Source organism: Apiospora kogelbergensis (assembly GCF_038363985.1).
Source record: "Apiospora kogelbergensis strain CBS 113332 chromosome Unknown utg000007l_segment0_segment0, whole genome shotgun sequence".
NCBI lineage: Eukaryota > Fungi > Ascomycota > Sordariomycetes > Amphisphaeriales > Apiosporaceae > Apiospora > Apiospora kogelbergensis.
The window spans coordinates 405,806-424,591 of NW_027117424.1; the positions used below are offsets into that span (position 1 = coordinate 405,806).

Below are 18,786 nucleotides of genomic sequence, written 5' to 3' on the forward strand. Positions count from 1 at the left end.
TACCCTAGCTGCATGCAGCCGCACTGCCCCTGCTACACCACTGCCAGGACGCAAATAGGCATTGAAGTACTTAGCCGTACCATGGAGCTAAATCAGGATTGCATTCTCTACATAAAGAGTGGAAGGGCTGAACTAAGAGGACTCAGTTATTGACAGGAATAGGCACGGGACCCTGCGGGAAGCTGGCTGCAGGGATCCAGCCTTGATGGGCAGTCCGTACGCCGTACTCGACAGGGTAGTCAATTTTGGTATGCATAAGACCCCAGTTGAACCACAAAGTGTGGTCGCCCTCTTCGTCGGGGCCGACGTAGATATTCTCCGGCCGCAGAACCCGCGACATGAGCTTATTGAGGAACTCCCGGATCTCTTCGACATTGTCGATGATCCGGGGCTTCTCGTCAGGCCCGTTTCTGATGAACAACTTCCGCACCGTATTGGGCTGCACTTGGAAGTGCTTGGCTCCGGTGGTTGGATTCATCCATACGAGTGGAAGCTAGGACAATAATTCCTTATGAGCTGGGGCATGTGTACAATGGGGGCGTGATTGAAACGTACTCTGAGCTGATCCTCAGGATCCCGAGGCATGGCCTCCATGACCTCATTGGGCCTTTCCCGGCCTTCACACTTGACGTTGAGGCCATTGGGGTTTCCACGACATGCGAGGATCCATTCGTACGGGTAGTACATCTGCTCGCACCAGCTGTGGTCCGCCATCTTCTTCTCCTCCTCGGTGAACATGTTGTAGAGCTGGGCTGTGCTGAAGAATCCGGTAAGGCCCGGCCTGATCTTCTTCTGGAGGCCGGAGCCGTCGGCCCAGTCGACGGTTTGCTCGCCTTTTGGGAGTTTGATTGTGCGGAAGCTGGTGAACATGGGGGGTTTACCTTGTACTGGGGCCCGTCCATGTGCCACGACTGAAAGCGTGTGACGCCAGACTGGAAATCCTCTTCAGGCAGAGGCTTGGAGTAGTACTGGTTAGCAAAGGCCTCTTCTATGGTCACATCCTCGAGCCCAAAATGGTCCTTGCCCTGGTAGCCCTTTCCCATGAGGTAAAGGCGGCCGGCGCCGGGGATCATTCTTAATCCCAGCCTGGCCTGGATCACATACAATGTGTAGTTAGTCGCTGTAAACGGCACACGCGAGGGTTGAAAGGGACTGAACTTACGCCGATACCTAGGCCCTCAGGGTGGTATATCTTGCTCCACTGCTCGTCCGTGTACTCCTTGTAACCCGGATCGAGTTTGGTGAGGAGCTCCCAATTCTTATACGGGGTCTCCTTGTGTTGCCCCTTCACTATAACGATCAGGTAGCGCTGAATGTTCTCGCGTAAGAACTTGATATCCTCATCTACATATGCACAGGCCTGTCAGTAACCATGCATCATGGTGCCTTCCATTGGGGCAGACGAACCGCTGAAGTTGTTGAGATCCATCCCATAGATCCTGGCACCAAACTAGTGACTATCAGCACGAGCATCAATGCTTCGTGTCGGCACCAAACTTACCTCAAAGCCACCCCCAAAGGGCTCAATGGTGTAGCGATCTTGGGGTGCCATGCTGAAGGGCGTGTTGGTTCAATGGTATGTAAAATTGTGTTGTTGTGTTACAACTGTGAGGAATCAATAAGGAGTCAATGAGGTTGACGAATATCGTAGTCCTATCACGAAGCAACCTGACTTGAAGAATAAAAACTAATCGCGGAGAAACAATAACCGAGCTCAGATGTCTAGCCTGGTTACCTCACACCGTGAACTCCCGACAAAGTTTAGGCACAATACAATTGTCGACTCACTTTCAAGGAAACATGAAGTTAGTTTTCCATTGCCAGCCCGCTTCATGCCGACCTGGATGCTTCCCCTCAATTGGGCATCTGCGCAGATACTACTATACATAGTTGGTACATACCGTGGCACAACCAAGCCGCTATAGCGGATAGTTCATGTACGAAACTTTAGGCATATGATTCCGATGTCTCCAATTGACAGATGGCGGGGACCAGGGGAACACGGGAACAGCGCGGGTCGGTCCCGTCGGGACGTTCTCTCTGCCCCCCTGATCCGGCGTCAAGTTCCATGCAAACTTAATATTTATTGTTACATGGAGGTGGATAGAGCGTGTGGCGTGTCTGTATAAACGATTTTCGTTATCCCATGATACGTAACTTGCCGCGTCTACTGGTATAATGACTGAAAGGATAAAGCAAGCATGCATCGGGGTGGAGTACACCGTACAGGGCGCACTGGATGACAACTGCGCCATCCTTGGCGTCGGTCCCCGATTCGAAAAGGGTTATTCGAAGCTCGGAATTATAATGCTATACCAGCGGGGGAATCTGTAAGAATTCGTCGAAGATGCCTTCGCCGGTACTCCGCTTGGTTCAACTTATCTCGCACATTCTTCAAGGGCAATTCTTTGCTGTGAATCTGCCTGAAGCACAGCCTTTTATCATAACTGGTTCCAAAGGAAATGGCAGTCCTTACCCCCGCTTCCATCGTGGCCGCCCCGACGCCTCGCTCGTCCCGGGACGGCCTTCGGGACACCATCAAGCCCAATTGCGCTCCGGAATACTTCTGGCGTTATTGCAAGCCAGTCCTGTCAGGCCTGCTCGACTTGGCCGGTGGCTATAGCGCCGCTGAGAAGGACAGCCACCTTCGTTTCTTCCATGAGAACTGTGCCCAACTGCTCGGGCCCGATCCTACGGGGGATCGCCTGATGGAACAGCTCATCCCGGTCGAGATGAGCGTCAACATCTCGGGGGACCGTGAGAAGGGGATTGTTCGCTTCCAGATGGAGCCACGATCCGTCACCCTCGGGCCTCACACCTCGCCCACCGGTGATGATCCCTATGGCCGTAAGGCCGTAGGTGCTCTGCTCGACTACTTCGAGCACGTCATCCCGGGCCTGGACTTCAAGTGGTCGCGAGAGCTGGTGGATAAATTCATGGTGTATGAGCCCGTCGAAGTGGCCCGGCTGGTCGCCGCGGAGAAGACCTCGCTGCCGGTGCCCATCGACGTCTATCAGCGCTGCCCTCAATTTAACTATGCTGTGGATATGGTGGGAGGGAAGCGGAATATGAAAATCTATTCCATCCCCCTGGCTAAGTCGCTGGCTGCGGAACGGCCCGCCATGGACATTTGCTTCGCGGCCATACGGTCTCTCGAGCCCTACGGCCCGGAGCTGGGCCCGGCGGCCGACGCGCTGCAAGAGTTCCTCCAGAAGCGGTGCCCGGGACCCATGTCGTGCGATTACATAGCTGTTGACGCGACAGACCCGAAGAAGTCGCGGGTGAAGCTCTATATCTCATCCAACGAGCTCAACAGTTTTGACTTCATCCGATCCGTTTACACACTTGGTGGTGTTGCTATGGACGAGACGCGCCTCCGCGGCCTTGAAGTACTACGTTCGATATGGCCTCTCCTGTTGGGGGTGGAGGAGGAGAAATTTTCGGACTCGTCCAGCAGGCTGGTCAAACAGCTCCCCTTCTTCCTCGGCTGCCTCTATTTCGGCTTCGAGTGGAGAGCGGGAGACGACTTGCCCCAGGTCAAACTCTATCTTCCGCTCTGGCAATATCACAAAACCGACCGGCAGATTGCAAACGCCATCGAGGCCGTGTTAGACAAGTTGGGCCGGCAGGAGATGAGCGTGGCTTATTCTCAGCACATAGCCAAGACCTTTGCAAAGGCAGACTGGGATGCGGGCGTGTCATTCCACAATCAAGTGTCTTTTGCCTATTCGGCTGATACAGGGCCGTACTTGAGCATCTACTACGGACTCAAGCCGGAAAACATTGCCATAGATCCTCAGCTGTAGACATCGGCTCTTTGCATCGTTCGGGTGCTATTATAAACTACCTGGCTTGGGGCGATATTCTGAACTAATGTGGCGCTCAATAAATTTCAATTAATCCACACAGTGATTTTCCCCAATAGCAAAAAGACATTCATAAATTCGTAGATGTTGCCTCCATGAGAGCAGAACACAGTAGATTGTGTTGAGTTCCTTGATGTTAAATCCAGTCCTAGACACGTAAATTGTCACGGAACTTCGCATTCCGCCAAAAGCAAGATCGCTGGTTTGTCTACCTAAAGCAATGTCCTATTCCGTATACAAGCATTTCGAAACCAATAATAACTATGGACTGTGTAGAACTGTGTCTTTTTTTTCGGCCGCTAGAGTCCGGACTCCGTGCCAAGAGCTGTCATTGACACCATCATTTCGGATTGGGCCCGCCTTCTTAGGGGAGCTATGTATAGGCGGTGCCACTCGCAGGGTATAGCGTTCGTTCTAGACTTCCCGTTTACCGTGCGCCCGGTAAGACTTACTAGTTTCGGTAAATGCGTTTGGCTCCATTGCCGTCAAGGTTGATGGCTAGCACCTAGTAAACTTAAACTGATTGCCCTTGGCGCCGATTTTGACATGTTGGCATATCACTAGGATACGCGATTAAGGTTTTTCCCACTCTATAGCCGCCCGGATGCTCTCCCGCTTCGCAGGGGCGAGAGCCCCTGTCATGGTGCATCATGGCTCTTACAGGCATCTCTGCAGCTTTGAATGTTATGTATCCGTGCTATACATTTGTACTCTACTGTGCTCCACAGTTGACACTGGTGTACAGTTTAGGATACCTCAACACAGTGCGGTAAAGGCCCCGGTACGTCAAAGAACGGACTGTTTCACACGATACCACTTCCCAACCCTGAATCTGTATCACTCTCTTGCTTTACCGCATCGTTCACACTGGGCCATATGGAACTCTGTGATGCAAGCTTAAAGCCTGAGGAAACAGAAGAGAAGAACAGTAACTTAGATCGAAAAGCACGCATATTCTCTCCCCAGGTTCCAACCTGTTTATGTCCCACCCCACGTATCGTATCGCTTGTGCTATTGTTCGTTTCCGTCTTCATCATGACTAGCGTCAATTCCATCTCACCCCTCACCAGCCTCCAGCATGCGCACACGACAGATCATGAACTGCCCGAGTATGTCCTTGACGCAGACGCCAAGTTTTGGTTCCAAATCTGCGGGCCTGCTCTTGCCGGTATGATGGACTTCGCCGGGACCTATTCCCCTGAGGAAAAGAAAGGCAACCTGAGGTTCTTCGCAGAGCAGGTTTGCCCCTGGATCGGCCCTCGGCCGGCGCGCTCCAGCGACCAAGATACTAGCGGCAGTCCCTATGAGGCCAGCACGCCAGTAGAAATGAGCGTGAACTTTAGTTCTACCAGAAAACCCATTGTTCGCTTTCAATTGGAGCCCACTCGTGTGACCAAGGGGCAGCACGTAGCGTCGGAAGAGCCCTTGGTCATCGATGGGCTCTTGAAGGTGCTGGAGAGCACTGAGAGTCTTCCTGGCGTGAACCTGAACTTGGTGCGCCAGCTGCTGCAGTCCATGGTCCCATCAGAGCGCCAGGACATAGCAACTTTGAACGCAGCAGTCCGCGACGGTCGACTTCCCGCGCCGCTGGACCACGTCACGCACCTCCAGGTGGCATTCGACCTGGACGGTACCAAGCGTAGCATGAAGACATACTACAACCCTATGGCCATGCAGCTCGCCACGGGAAAGAACATACGGGATGTCGCCTTCAACGCCATCGAGGGGCTGCAGCCGTACGGGCGGGACCTGGCCGTCCCGCTGGGTGTCGTCGGTGACTTCCTGAAGTCAAGCCCCGATGTCATGGAGGTCCTGATGACGGGCGTGGACGCGGCCGATCCGGCCACGGCGCGCATCAAGCTGTACACGTACCTTCGGGACGCCAACAGTTGGGAGTGCGTCCGACGGGCGTGGACGCTAGGCGGCGCTGCGGCAGATGATGAGGACCGCATGACGGGGTTGGCGCTGCTGCGCTCCATCTGGCCGCTGCTCATGGACGAGGCGGCGACGCCGTGGTCGCGCCTGGAGACGCTGCAGAAGCCACCCCGGGTGTCGCTCTCGTTCCTGGGCACGCTGCTGCTGACGTACGAGTTCCGGCACGACACGCGCGTGCCCGACGTCAAGCTGTACCTGCCGCTGTGGCAGTACGCGCCGACGGACCGGCGCATCGCCGACAACGTGGCCGAGATCCTGCGCACGCTGGGCTGGGGCGAGGCCGCCGACGGCTATATGGCCCACCTGCAGCGCACGTTTCCCGGCGCCAACCTCGACGGGCCCGCCGCCCTGCACAGCTACCTCTCCTTTTCTTACTCGCGCAAGACGGGCCCGTACCTGAGCTTATACTACGCCATCCACGGCAAAGCCGTTAATCCTACGAACGAGGGATCGGCAGCGTAGGTACTGCCAATACGCCTGGAAGATGCGTGCCTGAAGATCTAGATAAGCCAGATGAGTAGCAGATAGGAAACGTTAGCATGATTCGTGCAGCAGATTGATATAAATAAACACATGTATATGCGTTGTGTTCAGCTCACATTTATCTTTGCGCTATATCATCGTCGATCTCATGTAATCGATCACGATTGATTTTATTTTCATAAACTGTCACAAGGAGTAGTAATCTATTTGTAATGGTTACTATTCAGTCCTGGTGCCTTGGGGACATGGACTTTTACTGTCGCAATGCGGTTTAAGTTTGCACTGTGCGACTACTGGGGTTATTCCTGGTTTCCTTCCTCTCACAAATCTGCAACATCTAGAAAGTGTGACGAGTGAGGGACGCGACAGCCACAGAGTGACAATGCGCGCTCAAGCTATCTAGTTCCGACCAGCCCACGATAATTAACTTCGATCTTTCTTCTCTTTTCCTCCTTATCCTGCTCAGACTCGACTAGAAAACTGTCCATAGTTATACGTACGGAAGATTAACCTGAATTCCCAACCTACTTCTTCAACACCATCTGTTTGTCATGGCTGGACTGACCTGGGCCATTCCTTGGCTCCTTCTTCTGTGGCTTGCAGCACAATTCGCAAGTTTCTGTCGTAACTACGTGAAGGCGACACGAGCGGGACTGCCCATCATTGTGGCACCCTTCACACAGTACAGCATGTCCTGGGCTCTTTTTCAGACCTTTTTCTCCCCAGAAAGCTGGTTTATTCCCCTGATCCAGTTCCTCCTCCCCGAGCCCATGTCGAGGTTCACTCGTGTGATTCGGATGAACTGGGTTCGGGACGATGGCCCTGACCTCCACATGCGCCTGGGTCCGGCCTTCTTCATCGTCTCCCCGGACCATATCATATTCGCCTGCGCCGACAGCCGGGCAAATGCCGACTTTCTCACTGATACTAAGAAATGGGCTAGATTTAACGATGCTGAAGGCAAGTACATCAAATCTGTCCAACCGGCTCGCTGCGCAGAAAATTTACCTGCATCTTAGCCCTCAACACGTTATTTGGCAGAAATATTGTCGTGGTGAGTTGGAAGCATCGTCCATGGCATCCGTGGCGTTAATTCTCACTCACTTACCCTGCATTCGATGCATTTTATAGGCTACAGGGGAAGAATGGCAAAGACACAAGCGCATCGTCGGGCCCTGCTTCAATGAGCGCATTAGTGAGGCTGTTTGGCATGACACGCAAAAGCAGACGCAGGGAATGTTGGACATGATCTTTACGGATCCCAATTGCGAGCAGCCCTCCGTGTTTCGAGATGGCCGCACCATATCTCTCCACGTTTTCCTGGCGGCCGCATTAGGTCTCCCCCAAGAATTCACTACGGGTTCCCGTGAGAAGTTCGCTGGACAAGAGCTCTCCCTCCAGGAATCCCTTGGCAGCTGTGTTGACAACATCGTGGTAACATGGGTAGGAACGGCTTTAGGTCCGACATTAGTCAAGTTCTTCCCCCGATCAGTGCAGCAAGCCAGAAAAGCCTGGGAAGAGACCACAAAGCTCTTACAGAACTTGCTTGCGAATGAAGAACAGCATCCGACGAGGCATGGCCAGACATTCCTGACTCAATTGGCCAGATTCGTTCGGAAAGATACCTCCGAGTCGAAGAGAGACCCATCTTCTGGGAGCCATGCTAATCTAGAGCTGGAGAGGAGTGAGGTCATCGGCGACCTCTTCACCCTTATCCGGGCTGGACACGAAACCACAGCATCGGCCATCTCCATATCCCTCGCTCTACTCGCTGCTCATCCGCAGTATCAGGTCTGGGTCCAAGAAGAGATTGACCGCGTCCTGGCCGATGGCGCAAATACACATGATTACAAGACTATTTTCCCCAAGCTGAAGAGGCTGCAAGCCGTCATGTTCGAGACGGAGCGCTTGTACCACCCCCTGGTCATGAACCTGCGCTACACGCCTACCGAAAGCACAACATGCCTCTCAGGCGGGAAGCTCGTGAAACTTCCAGCTCAGACTCGGTTGCAGCTGAATCTGCATGTGTCGTACTGTTCCGACGCAATTTGGGGAGACGACACACTTGATTGGCGCCCGGATCGGTTCATCATCCCCTACAGCTCGGAGAAGGCCGACTGGCCAGAGTACCGGCCACAGCCCGAGGGTGGTACCTTCGAGAAGCTTGTATTGCCACGGCAGCATATCAGCTCCTTTTGGGGCGCCGGCCCTCGTCTCTGTGTGGGTATCAAGTTCTCGCAAGTAAGGGGCCCTACCTTCCAATGAGTAACAAGGAGAGAAGCTCCGATACTGATTTTCTTTTGCGCCACTTGTGTAGGTCGAATTCGTCGGGGCTCTTTTTACCGCCTTTGCTCATGCTCGCGCTGAGCCATCGCTCTGCATGGTGCCAGAAGGTCGTCGTCTGGATGTAGAGGCCAGCAAGAAACAGGCATGCGAAGAACTAGAGAAAGTCATAAAGCGATCGGGTCACTCACCTCGCGGGGCTCTTTTGCATGTCTTTGAGCCAGAAAAGGTAGTCTTGAAATGGTATCGTAGAAGCTGAGGATTAGGCAAGGCATTTTGTTCTCTTGTCGGCTGATTCTTCTATATGAATCAAGTAGTGGTAGTCGACTATTCGTGTGGAGGACCGTATGTGGAATGCATGGAGGTCGGTCATGACAGGCCTGTCACGCTGGTCTGGGTGTGACTGGGTAGAAGATGCACTATTGCTGGCGGCTAATCTTATTGGTCGTAATGCCACATGTCTTTCTATTCTAGTTCCAACAGCAACTGCATCCTTGACATGTAGTTTCTCCATCGCCCTGTAGCGCATTGGATCCGTACTCCTCATCTGCGTACCTCCCCATCGCCTTGAAGCATCCCAAGCTGGGCCCAAGCTACAAGGTCAACGAGACGTCTTTCAACCTGGCCACCGGCTCCGCCAAGTCTCGGTGGGGCTGGATTCAGGAAACCATTAGGCCCGGGGGCTCTGCGGCCCAGAACCATTGCTACCCAGGTGCCCCCGATGCCCCGGTCGAGGGCGGGAACGACACGCCTCAGGAGGGTCGTGGTGGCAACGTAGGAGTGCCTCGTGCGGAACTCGAGATCTTCAACCTGGCCATGATCGGGGGTGGAAGGGTATCCTCGACGCCGCACGTGCTCGACTACCCGTGGCAGGAGCTGGGGATGCAACGTTCGTCGGCGTGGGCGGAGGCCACGGTAAGCAATCAAACGCCATGGAAAAGTTTTTGGCTTTACTACCCTGGCATAAATAAAGCCGGCAACTGACAGCTTGATATACTGCAGGTGGCTTTGCGAGGCAGCTCTCCCAACAGTACCCGCACTTGAGGTGCATAGTACAGGACTCTCCGGCTATGGTGGATAACGGCAGAGAGCTCTGGGAGCGCGAGAGGCCTGCAGGTGTTCCTGCGGACTCGGTGCAATTCACTCCGCACGACTTCTTCCAAGTCAACCCGGTCAAGGATGACGATGTTTACTGGTTGCGCTATATCCTGTCAGTAATGTTCCCTGTCCACCCAAGTCGCCCCCTGTTTGCTTTTCGAGGGACGGCCTTGGACCTTTCACACTAATGCTAAAGTTAACTTTATCCCAGGCATGACTGGTCCGACGACTACTGCGTCAAGATCCTGAGTGGCATACGGGCCGTCATGAGTCCTAAGTCTCGGATCTGATCGCGGATCAGGTGATGAACACGACCTTCGGGTCGCCCGGGCTGGCGGGGGACCGCGCGCCCGAGCCCTTGTTGGCCAACTATGGGCACTACGTATGCTATAGTCACCAGCGTGATCTCAACATGATGACCGTGATCAATAGGATCGAGCGCACCCCGGAGCAGCTACACGCCCTTGTGGAAGCAGCCGGCTTGCGGCTGGTCAAGGTATGGCAATGCCGTACCCAGGTCAGCATCGCCGAATGCCGCCTTCAGGGGATCTAGTATCATGGGGTCATTGAAGCAATGTTTGAAACGTTTCCCTTTGGTTGTATAGCAATCTTTCGCTATTGGGGCAAACAAGATACTTGGCTGCCATCGATGTTGTGGTAGGTACAAAAGCAAACGTACCTACTTGATTGCTTCTACAATCTGAGAAAGAGGCCGTTTCTCTTGGGTGGACAGCTTGGCAACGACCCGAAAACCAGAAAGAACAAAGAAAGAGGGCATTTTTTTATTTGCTTGCCTCAGGTCCTGGGCAATCGGGAAATTCATAGCAAACGAACTAACCAATCGGCTATTTAAAAGATGATCCCTAATGATTTGACTCCCATCGCTCTCGTTCTAGCTACTGCTGTTAGTACTACCATCAGTTTACTACGCACTTGCGCCGACCGCCGGGTGGCTTGCTGGCATTTAGCGAGAGTTGCTGCCCGCAGGACACAAACATGAAACTTAACCAACCAACTGAACGCCTGATCTTGCCTTGGGAGTCGAAGTTGCAATCGAAACATACTGAGTACTGTACACCACATCGAATGCAAAAGCACTCCTCCCAGATATGGACTCCTCCGAAAGCTCGCCTCTCTTGTCGTCAGAGATCACTCCTACGTCAATAGCCTCCCCGGACACTGAGAACTGCAGCTCTCGCCCAGTCAAGCCTCCATGGGCCCGTATCGTGGTGCTCCTTCTGCTCTTTCTTGTCTTCCTGGATCTCGGTTACGAACTCATCACACCCGCCCAAACCCGCGTTTTCGAGCAGATACTCTGTTCGCTGTATTATCGGAGCGATCCCGATCCGGTCAAGAGTGGAGGCAGAGACGGCGCCGAGGAAAAGTGGTGCAAGGTAGCCCCAATCCAGGGTGGCGTAGCCGCCGTGAAGGGCTGGCAACTTACCTTCGACAGTGTTGGCAGTAAGCTCAACCTCCTCGCAATCGCCTTCCCCAATATTTAACGCTGAAAAGCCTTTTGCTCCAGTGCTGATCTTCTCCGTGCCATGGGCCTACGTCGCTGACTTCTACGGGCGCAACCCGGTTTTACTACTTGACTCCGCCGCCCTGTTCGGGAAATACGTGTTCGTCCAATTCATTTGCTACCTTCAAGGTGACATCTCACTCAACTGGACATGGCTCTCTGCATTACATACTGCTTTTGGCGGCAGTGTCACGGTCGTTACCGCCTTGATATACACTATCATTTCGGATGTGGTTCCTGAAGAGAAACGGTATGTCTCCAGTCTCGTGATTCATATGCGATGCAATTTCTTATCTATCATCGCAGGGTCGCTATATTCTTCCAGGTTCTAACGGCTACTATCGCCACCCAATTCCTCGGCTCCCCTTATGAGCGCTGCCCTTATGACATGGAACCCATGGATACCAATGCTTCTCGGACTCGCAATCGAACTCGCGGCTATAGCAACCCTTCTATTCATTCCAGAAACCAAAAACTACAATGCCACAGACCCACTAGGACTTGTGTCTCCGCCGACCTCGACAGATGACCCGCGGCCTCGCCTTAAACCATGGCAGGGAGTGGCCTGGCACACGCGACACTTCCTGTCTTTTCTCTTCTCAGACCGCCGCATACCCTTGATCCTCTCCACATTCACCGTTCACATGCTGTTTCTCAACCGAGATGTTTTGCTCCAATACATCTCTACTCGATACAGCATATCGCTTGCGCAAGCTACTGCCATTATATCGATACGCTCCGGCGCCGTCATATTCATCTGTGTGGTCCTCTTGCCAGCTCTGAGCATCTACTGCCGCAACCGAGTCGGACCCAACCGTTCTGACCTCTTCCTCGCCCGAATCAGCGCCGTCATCATTGTATTGACGTTTCTCGGCATTGGCCTGGCACCCAGCCTGCCAGGTTTGATCCCGGCGCTGACGCTCAACGCACTTGGGTGGGGACTGTGGTCCTTTCTCAGAAGCCTGTTGACAAGCCTTATCGAGGCGTAGAAGGTTGCAAGGCTCAACACCTTTATTGGCGTGTTTGATACTATTGGGTTGATGATTGGAAGCCCGCTCCTTGCTGAGTTGTTCGCCAGAGGCATAGATCTCCAAGGATGCTGGTTTGGCTTACCTTTTCTCGCGTGTGCTGGCGTCATTACGATATTTCTGGGTCTATTACTAGTGGTTCGCGTGTAATCTGGAATCTGGTTTTGTTTTACTCAATACTAGTCCTGAGCCACCAACGCTATTGCGCCTCCGCTACCTTAACTGACGTTTCGCCAATCTGAATTAGCGCAAGATATCAGGTTGATGGCGAAGAGAATACAATGATATTAAATCGCCATTTTCGTGTTCGAAATCCAGGTCGACAGCCATCTACCAGCCTCGGATCTGCTCATCTCGAGCCACAATGCCGTCCCGAGATGCGCACCTGACCTTGATTCTTTCTCCCAAGTGAGCAATACATGAGTGTTTCCATTCTAATTATTGGTATCTCGAGGCAATGCCCATTTGGTCATCCACTCGGACTGAAGCACCTCCTGTATCGTCATTCGCTCTTCCGGCTTAAACTTGAGCATGCCCCGCATTAGATCAAGAATTGCCTTCGCCTCCTCTTCTCCAAACACCCCCATTGCCTCTTGCCCACGTCTGTACTTCTGCACAAACTCCTCGAAGGCCTGCTCGAGAGGTGGCCAGGCCATCCGATCGCCTGTAGAGCGGCGAGGTACGTCGACTTCTGTCTCCGCGACCAATTCCTCCGTGATTGGGCGTTCCCAGTGTTCCTTCCAAGCTAGTGGGAGATTCTCAGAACCCAAGACGTCAATTTGCTGAGCCACGATTTCGTCCAGTGTCGCCGTCTCGTCGAAGATAAAATGCATGCCGACTATCTCCCAGATGGCCGTCCCGAGACTCCAGATGTCTGCCGGGAAAGAGATTGGCGTGTCAGGTTCGAAGAGCGCTTCAGGCGCTCTTACGGACACGGGCGTGTTGCATTCTCCCCGAGACGCTCCTCGGTGGCTGGGGCGAAGGCCTCGCCGAAGTCGCTCAGAATCAGGCCGTTTGCGTCATCGACGGTGAAATCCTGGGCCATGCTACCCAGATAGAGTGGTACGACCGCGTGCGGCGGGGCGTTGGGCGAAAGTGGCTCCCCATCGGCCCGAAAGACGGGAACCGTTTCGGCCTCACCAAACTTCTCTCTGAAATCGGCGATGGGGAGTTCGTCGATGGACGACGGGAGCTTGACCAAAATATTTCGAAGATGTATGTCTGTCATCAAAGGGTTGTCAGCCTCTGCAATCTTGTATGCGATGATGGAGGAAGAGAAAGCCTACCGCCATGGACGAATCCGCGTGAGTGGATCAACGATACTGCCAGGGCCAATCTCGCGGCCAGCAGCCGGGCGACCTCGATGGGAAAGAGGCGACTCACGGACGCCTCTTTGAGGTTTCCCTGAGCTGGCGTCTTGGTGTAGCACACGTGAGTCCCATTAGGCCCTCTGACGTTGAAGACATCCAAGATGCGCGGGAGGGCAGTGCTCGCATCAAAGGCCTCCTGAGTAGTTTCTCGATTCGAGACAGATTCGGACAGGGTGCGCAAGATGCTGGGTTCCCGGCCGGGCAGCATCTGGCCAGAGATGTTCACTTTGAGGGCGACGTAGCGTGTTGTCTGCTCATCGTGGGCGAGCCAGATGGTCGAGTATCCACCGTGTCCGAGCTTATCCACTATCCGGTAGCGTCTGTGCAGCACATCGTCGACCATGACTGGATGGTACCCGCCGGGCTCGTAAAGCTCCAACGGCTCGACGCCATCGATCCATTGGTACTCTACCGGATCGTTGAACGTGATCGTCGAGAATTGGGAGCGAGAATGAGCAGCATCTCGGGCTGCTAGTTGTCTTGAGGTGTAGGAAATGCCAAGACTTGTCGCTCTCAAAGCGGTGGTTGGACAGCGGCTGCTGAAATGAGAAAGCAGTCTATTGGGTATCGAAACATGAGACAGGCAGTGTCGAGTTGCAAACATGGCATGGCTGAAAACAAAAAGAAGGTCAAGATGGTTGATGATGACTGAAAAATTCCGAGACGCAGAGCGCCCTTTAGTGCTAAAGGCTAGCTGACTCATCCTCGTACCCACTGTTATCCGAAAACACCCCCTGAAATAGCCCCTGAACTACTGACAAAAGGGGTAACATTGTAATAGGAGATAGTATGAGACGGACAGAAAATTGAAAGTAACAGATACGAGCGAGCACGAAAACGCAACCTCGATGGAAAGAAAGCTAAAGGAAGGGAAAGTGCCGTCAGATGCTTCAGAAGCCCCGCTCCTCTTTCACATCGTCATTATAGTAGTCGTTCCTGTCATAGCGACCAGCAGCCCGCTTCTTCTCGTCCTCTCTCCTGATACTCTGGACGTATGATTGGAATTTGTTGGTGATGTCAAGTACCCTTTGGAAATGCGACTGGTCCACGATTATGGTCATGGTGTCCATATCGAAGTCCGGGTCTTCCTCGCACTCCGCTTCCGCGAGGGTGATGGCCGTCTGGAGCGCATTGCGGATGTCTCGGCCGTTCAGCTGCGCCTCGCCTGAGATGGCCTTTTCGAGAACCCATTTCTTAGCCGCAGGTGAGATTTGAATCTTTCCGGCCCGCTCCTTGGCAAGCTTCCGGAAGAAACCCTGCCAAATCTTCGACCTGCTCTCCGGGGTCAGGGCCTCATATCCGATCGCCACGTGCACACGGGAGATGAAAGCGTCGTCAATTTGGCCCACTCGGTTGGTTGTCAGGAAAAGCAAGCCTTTGAAGTATTCCATACGACGCAAAAATGCTACGTAGAAAAAGATTAGTTTCAGATAATTCATATCAATCGTTCATGTAGTGGAGCTCTTACCCGAGACCAATCCGTTTCTTGCCAGGTCGCGATTCTGCCTTCTCTCGAGGAAGATGTCGGCTTCATCAACAAGTAGGACCGCGTTCCAAGCTTCAGCTAACGTGAACCATTTGATCAATTGACGTTCAACGTTTGTCTCCATGGTACCGATATCAGTGATGGTCAAGGAGAGCAGTGGCCTATGAAGGTACTCCGAGGTAGCTTCAACTGTATAGGTCTTCCCGACCCCAGGCGGGCTGAGTTCACAGTTAGCCAGCCGACTCGATTTCCATCACGCCGTTCGCATTGTCAAACTTACCCATGGAGCAGTATAATCTGCCCTGTACCCTTGCCTTCGATAAAATCTGCTGCCCATGTCTCTCGCTTGCTGTTCTGCCTTTTTGACAGACCTTTTATCGTCTTCATTTCAGTGTCGCCCAGAACTAAGTTCTCAATGCCCTCCTCGGACTGCTTGACCTCTTGAAGGCCCTCCGGAAGAATGACCACTGCAATTTACCAAGTTAGGACTAGTAGTCAAAATAGAGAGTATGTGGACTTACGCCACTCTTTGGTTTTGAGCGCGAATGCTCGTATGCGTGGTCGAAGTAGGAGTAGCTGGTGGTCGCTGAGGCTTCTTGTGATTGACGACGGAAAAGGTGTCGATCTTTCTCCAAATTTCGATTCATACTCGGATTCATAAGTTTCGTAGCTAGTTACAGAACCGGAGCCAGAATCATATCTAGTGCGGTGTTTCTCATTGTTGGTCGGAAGGTTCATCATCTGCCCACTGTTATGATCACGTAACATTCCTGAAGGTTGACGGGTCTTCGGTGTATGATTGAAATAATCAGCAACACGCGGGGGATGATCGTAATCGCTTCCAGGTGAGTACGAGCTGCCTCTTAAGAAGCCCGCTTCATCGGTTTCTAACTCGGCTTCGTTGACTCTCATCAGATCATACTCCTTGAATCGAGAAGCATGATCCATGCCCATTGAAAATGTCGGCAGTCTTTCCTTCATAAAAGACGCACCTCGCTTGTGGTCGACGACGATCGTGCCCGAATACTGGGATGTCTGCATTAGAATAGGGAATGGTTCTGGTATATCAGTAACTCACATGTTTGTTGCTTCCAGCAATGGGGCCATTGTACTGGGCGAGCAAATACCCTTTCTGTAGGGATTCAAAAACCAGCCTATTGCGCACCAAGATCTTCTGCCGCCTTTCTCCCTTATCATAGGTATCCCAAATAGTGGCTGGGCAGATATTGAGGCTAGTAAGCGCTCTAGTTCCACTATAAAACGGGATGAAGTAGGAACATGCTTGTCGTCCAATGAAGGACCCATCACTGTCCAAATTCCACATTCGCAGATTCCATCCTGGGGCGCGACTCGCCTTAAATCGGTCATGCGACTTAAGTTGGCCAGCTAGGTTGTCGGATACACTCATGATCACGCAAGGAACCACCGATCCGCTATCTTGCTGAAGGTAGACATCAGTGCCGGGAGCAAACACGTACCACAGCATGCTATGGGCCAGCTGAGGGTTCTTCTGATCTAGAGCTTTGATGCAAGGAATGACACGGCTGTTGTAAAAAAGCTCCAGGAATTCAACAAGATGGCGCATATGTTCCTTTTCAAGTCGTTTGCAGATTTGTTCGCGAGCATCTGATCCTTCCACGTCTCGTGAATCGTCTTGTGTTACGGATGTATCAACGAAAGATTTCATCTCCACGAAGCGATGTAAGAGGATACCCCATGGTTCGTAGATCTTCGGTGATGATGCGTGGTCCAACGGCTGCACTGTGGTCGCGCCCGCCCAGTCGGCCTGGCGTATAATGGCGAAGAAATCCGGGTAGTATCCTGCCATACCTTTGAGCGTGCGCCATAGGAATGGTGATCTGATTTTGATGTACTCATGGAGCACCTGTCGGAATTCCAGGGCTTCGATGGCACTGGTTTCAAGTCCTCTTGGATGACGATTGGTAAGTGCATCGCAAGACACCTGGAAAACGCAGCCAGTCCACGTGGGTTCAGGTAGGATATTGACTGGGGAATCAGTGGTTGGTCGTCGATCAGTTTGTTTGGTCCGATTACCACGCGATAGCTCCAACGGTTTGTCGTTTGCGTAGATAGCATATGGTCTATCTGAAGAGTTGTGTCGTATTGTATTCTCGTCGTAAACCTCGACGGACCAAAGCACGGCCGGTTCATCTTCATCTCCGCTTTCACTTTGTCCTTCCCCTTCCATGTGGGTCTTCTTTCTTGTGTAGAGCTTATGTGTGACAGTAATGGGCATTTTCGTGAATCTGACCCTGTTCTTTATAGTATTCTCGTCGGTTTGACGTGAAACTATCGGCACATCAGGTTCGCTCCAGTCTCCCACATCATCCGCGCCACTACTGCCACCATGTTCATGCGAATCGGAATCTTCCATAACATATGAGCTTTGGAAGATCTGGTCGAACAGAACTGAACGGAGCTAAGCAGCGTTTGCATGTGGTGCCAGAGATAGTTCCCTGAGAACGAAGACTTCGGTGCAGAAATTGATGTTCTTGTCTGGCGAGAAAGAGGGGAAATGGCCAGCCTCAGCCGAGAATTGAAACTCCTATGTCCAGAGATTATCTCGGAGCGTCGCACTGCATGCTGACGTTAGATCTAATTAGAACAAGTCTTTTCATTGGCCATTGAGCCAATACATGCATGCACACAGCCATGGCTATGGACGACGGTACGGCATTCGGTCGCTTGGAATGTTCTAGTCATTTGCCTGAATCCAAGGTCGCAACTATCACAGACTTTAACAGCTTTACTTTGACCCTATGATCGATTTCCACCTTACTTCATCGTTACTGTTTATGTACTCGTCGATAATATCGGTGCCCTTCGAGACTTTCACTGGAATCGAAAGGAGTTCTATAATAAGTAACATAGGCACGCTTTCCAATAGGCCTAGCGCAGCGCGTAAAGTGCCAGTGGGCCGTTAGGGAGACGAAGCCTTCCTCGCCTCGGACATTGCATCTTCTTTCGTCACTATTAGTCCTCCTCCTCCTTCTTCTTTATATTGGTATCTGCGCTCGATTCATGATATAATGTTTCCTGTAAACCAGCAGCTTATCCGGTCGTTTAGTGATAATCTCCGGCAAGACAACCCGGGCGAGATCATTGGTCGCGGGTTGTCCACGGCGATAGCGATTGATAAGCAGCGGGAGAGAAACTCAGCCGCCCTTCGAGATCAGTGGAACGTTTTCCTTGCCGAAGGCCGGCAACTCGCTATTGAGTATGATTTTTTCCTTCTTGTTCTGTCTTTAATCGACTCCATCTATTATTTTTGTGGTCTTTCTAGTGTTATGTATTGACAACTTTAAGCCTCGTTCCAGATGAAGAAACAGTGCTACTTTCCCAAAGCCGTCAACTATACAAGGCATGGACAAAGTTCTGCGACAGTCTCCCCCTGACCAACAAGTCGAAACCTCGCAAGAAATTCCATCTATAAAGCTTCTGTATAAACACGTGTCCAGAGCTTCCGCGACGTGGTCAGAGAAACGCAGTGGGACCAAGACAGGTCGTCTAAAGGCAGTTTTTACTCGTGTCTGTGATACTTTGCAGACTCACAGCAAGATTGTTTCGATGATTCCCACTAATGACAAATATGTCACCCTCTTTACTGGATCTCTCTCTGCCATTGCCTCTGTAAGACCCCCTAGTAACGCCTCCTTGTAAGACTCTGGCAGCTAACCCTGACCTCTAGGCATGT

The 18,786-nt window shown here is 52.4% G+C and overlaps 9 protein-coding genes across 9 annotated transcripts; 6 read left to right on the plus strand and 3 right to left on the minus strand.

The window, feature by feature from the left end:
- Window positions 1-142: 142 nt before the first annotated feature.
- PG998_010483 (uncharacterized protein) lies at window positions 143-1,552 on the minus strand (the record flags this gene model as incomplete). The annotated part of the gene is made up of 6 exons (XM_066877299.1): window positions 143-493; window positions 556-828; window positions 882-1,091; window positions 1,163-1,344; window positions 1,408-1,450; window positions 1,502-1,552. 6 exons carry the CDS (start codon window positions 1,550-1,552, stop codon window positions 143-145), a joined length of 1,110 nt encoding a protein of 369 aa, XP_066726353.1.
- Window positions 1,553-2,462: 910 nt separating this feature from the next.
- PG998_010484 (uncharacterized protein) lies at window positions 2,463-3,806 on the plus strand (the record flags this gene model as incomplete). Its single annotated transcript, XM_066877300.1, has 1 exon — window positions 2,463-3,806. The coding sequence occupies one exon, from the start codon at window positions 2,463-2,465 to the stop codon at window positions 3,804-3,806; it is 1,344 nt and encodes a 447-aa protein (XP_066726354.1).
- A 1,095-nt stretch (window positions 3,807-4,901) lies between these two features.
- Window positions 4,902-6,263, plus strand: PG998_010485 (TdiB protein; the record flags this gene model as incomplete). The annotated part of the gene is made up of 1 exon (XM_066877301.1): window positions 4,902-6,263. One exon carries the CDS (start codon window positions 4,902-4,904, stop codon window positions 6,261-6,263), a length of 1,362 nt encoding a protein of 453 aa, XP_066726355.1.
- A 710-nt stretch (window positions 6,264-6,973) lies between these two features.
- On the plus strand, window positions 6,974-8,549 carry PG998_010486 (cytochrome P450; the record flags this gene model as incomplete). Its single annotated transcript, XM_066877302.1, has 2 exons — window positions 6,974-7,261; window positions 7,416-8,549. The coding sequence occupies 2 exons, from the start codon at window positions 6,974-6,976 to the stop codon at window positions 8,547-8,549; spliced, it is 1,422 nt and encodes a 473-aa protein (XP_066726356.1).
- A 517-nt stretch (window positions 8,550-9,066) lies between these two features.
- PG998_010487 (S-adenosyl-L-methionine-dependent methyltransferase) lies at window positions 9,067-9,955 on the plus strand (the record flags this gene model as incomplete). Its single annotated transcript, XM_066877303.1, has 4 exons — window positions 9,067-9,071; window positions 9,092-9,482; window positions 9,599-9,777; window positions 9,877-9,955. 4 exons carry the CDS (start codon window positions 9,067-9,069, stop codon window positions 9,953-9,955), a joined length of 654 nt encoding a protein of 217 aa, XP_066726357.1.
- Window positions 9,956-9,969: 14 nt separating this feature from the next.
- PG998_010488 (O-methyltransferase gedA) lies at window positions 9,970-10,218 on the plus strand (the record flags this gene model as incomplete). The annotated part of the gene is made up of 1 exon (XM_066877304.1): window positions 9,970-10,218. One exon carries the CDS (start codon window positions 9,970-9,972, stop codon window positions 10,216-10,218), a length of 249 nt encoding a protein of 82 aa, XP_066726358.1.
- A 556-nt stretch (window positions 10,219-10,774) lies between these two features.
- On the plus strand, window positions 10,775-12,176 carry PG998_010489 (uncharacterized protein; the record flags this gene model as incomplete). Its single annotated transcript, XM_066877305.1, has 3 exons — window positions 10,775-11,126; window positions 11,191-11,437; window positions 11,561-12,176. 3 exons carry the CDS (start codon window positions 10,775-10,777, stop codon window positions 12,174-12,176), a joined length of 1,215 nt encoding a protein of 404 aa, XP_066726359.1.
- Window positions 12,177-12,649: 473 nt separating this feature from the next.
- Window positions 12,650-13,928, minus strand: PG998_010490 (kinase-like protein; the record flags this gene model as incomplete). The annotated part of the gene is made up of 3 exons (XM_066877306.1): window positions 12,650-13,089; window positions 13,149-13,436; window positions 13,502-13,928. The coding sequence occupies 3 exons, from the start codon at window positions 13,926-13,928 to the stop codon at window positions 12,650-12,652; spliced, it is 1,155 nt and encodes a 384-aa protein (XP_066726360.1).
- Window positions 13,929-14,475: 547 nt separating this feature from the next.
- Window positions 14,476-17,328, minus strand: PG998_010491 (atpase aaa+ type core protein; the record flags this gene model as incomplete). Its single annotated transcript, XM_066877307.1, has 5 exons — window positions 14,476-14,990; window positions 15,054-15,289; window positions 15,352-15,538; window positions 15,593-16,097; window positions 16,150-17,328. 5 exons carry the CDS (start codon window positions 17,326-17,328, stop codon window positions 14,476-14,478), a joined length of 2,622 nt encoding a protein of 873 aa, XP_066726361.1.
- Window positions 17,329-18,786: the final 1,458 nt, after the last annotated feature.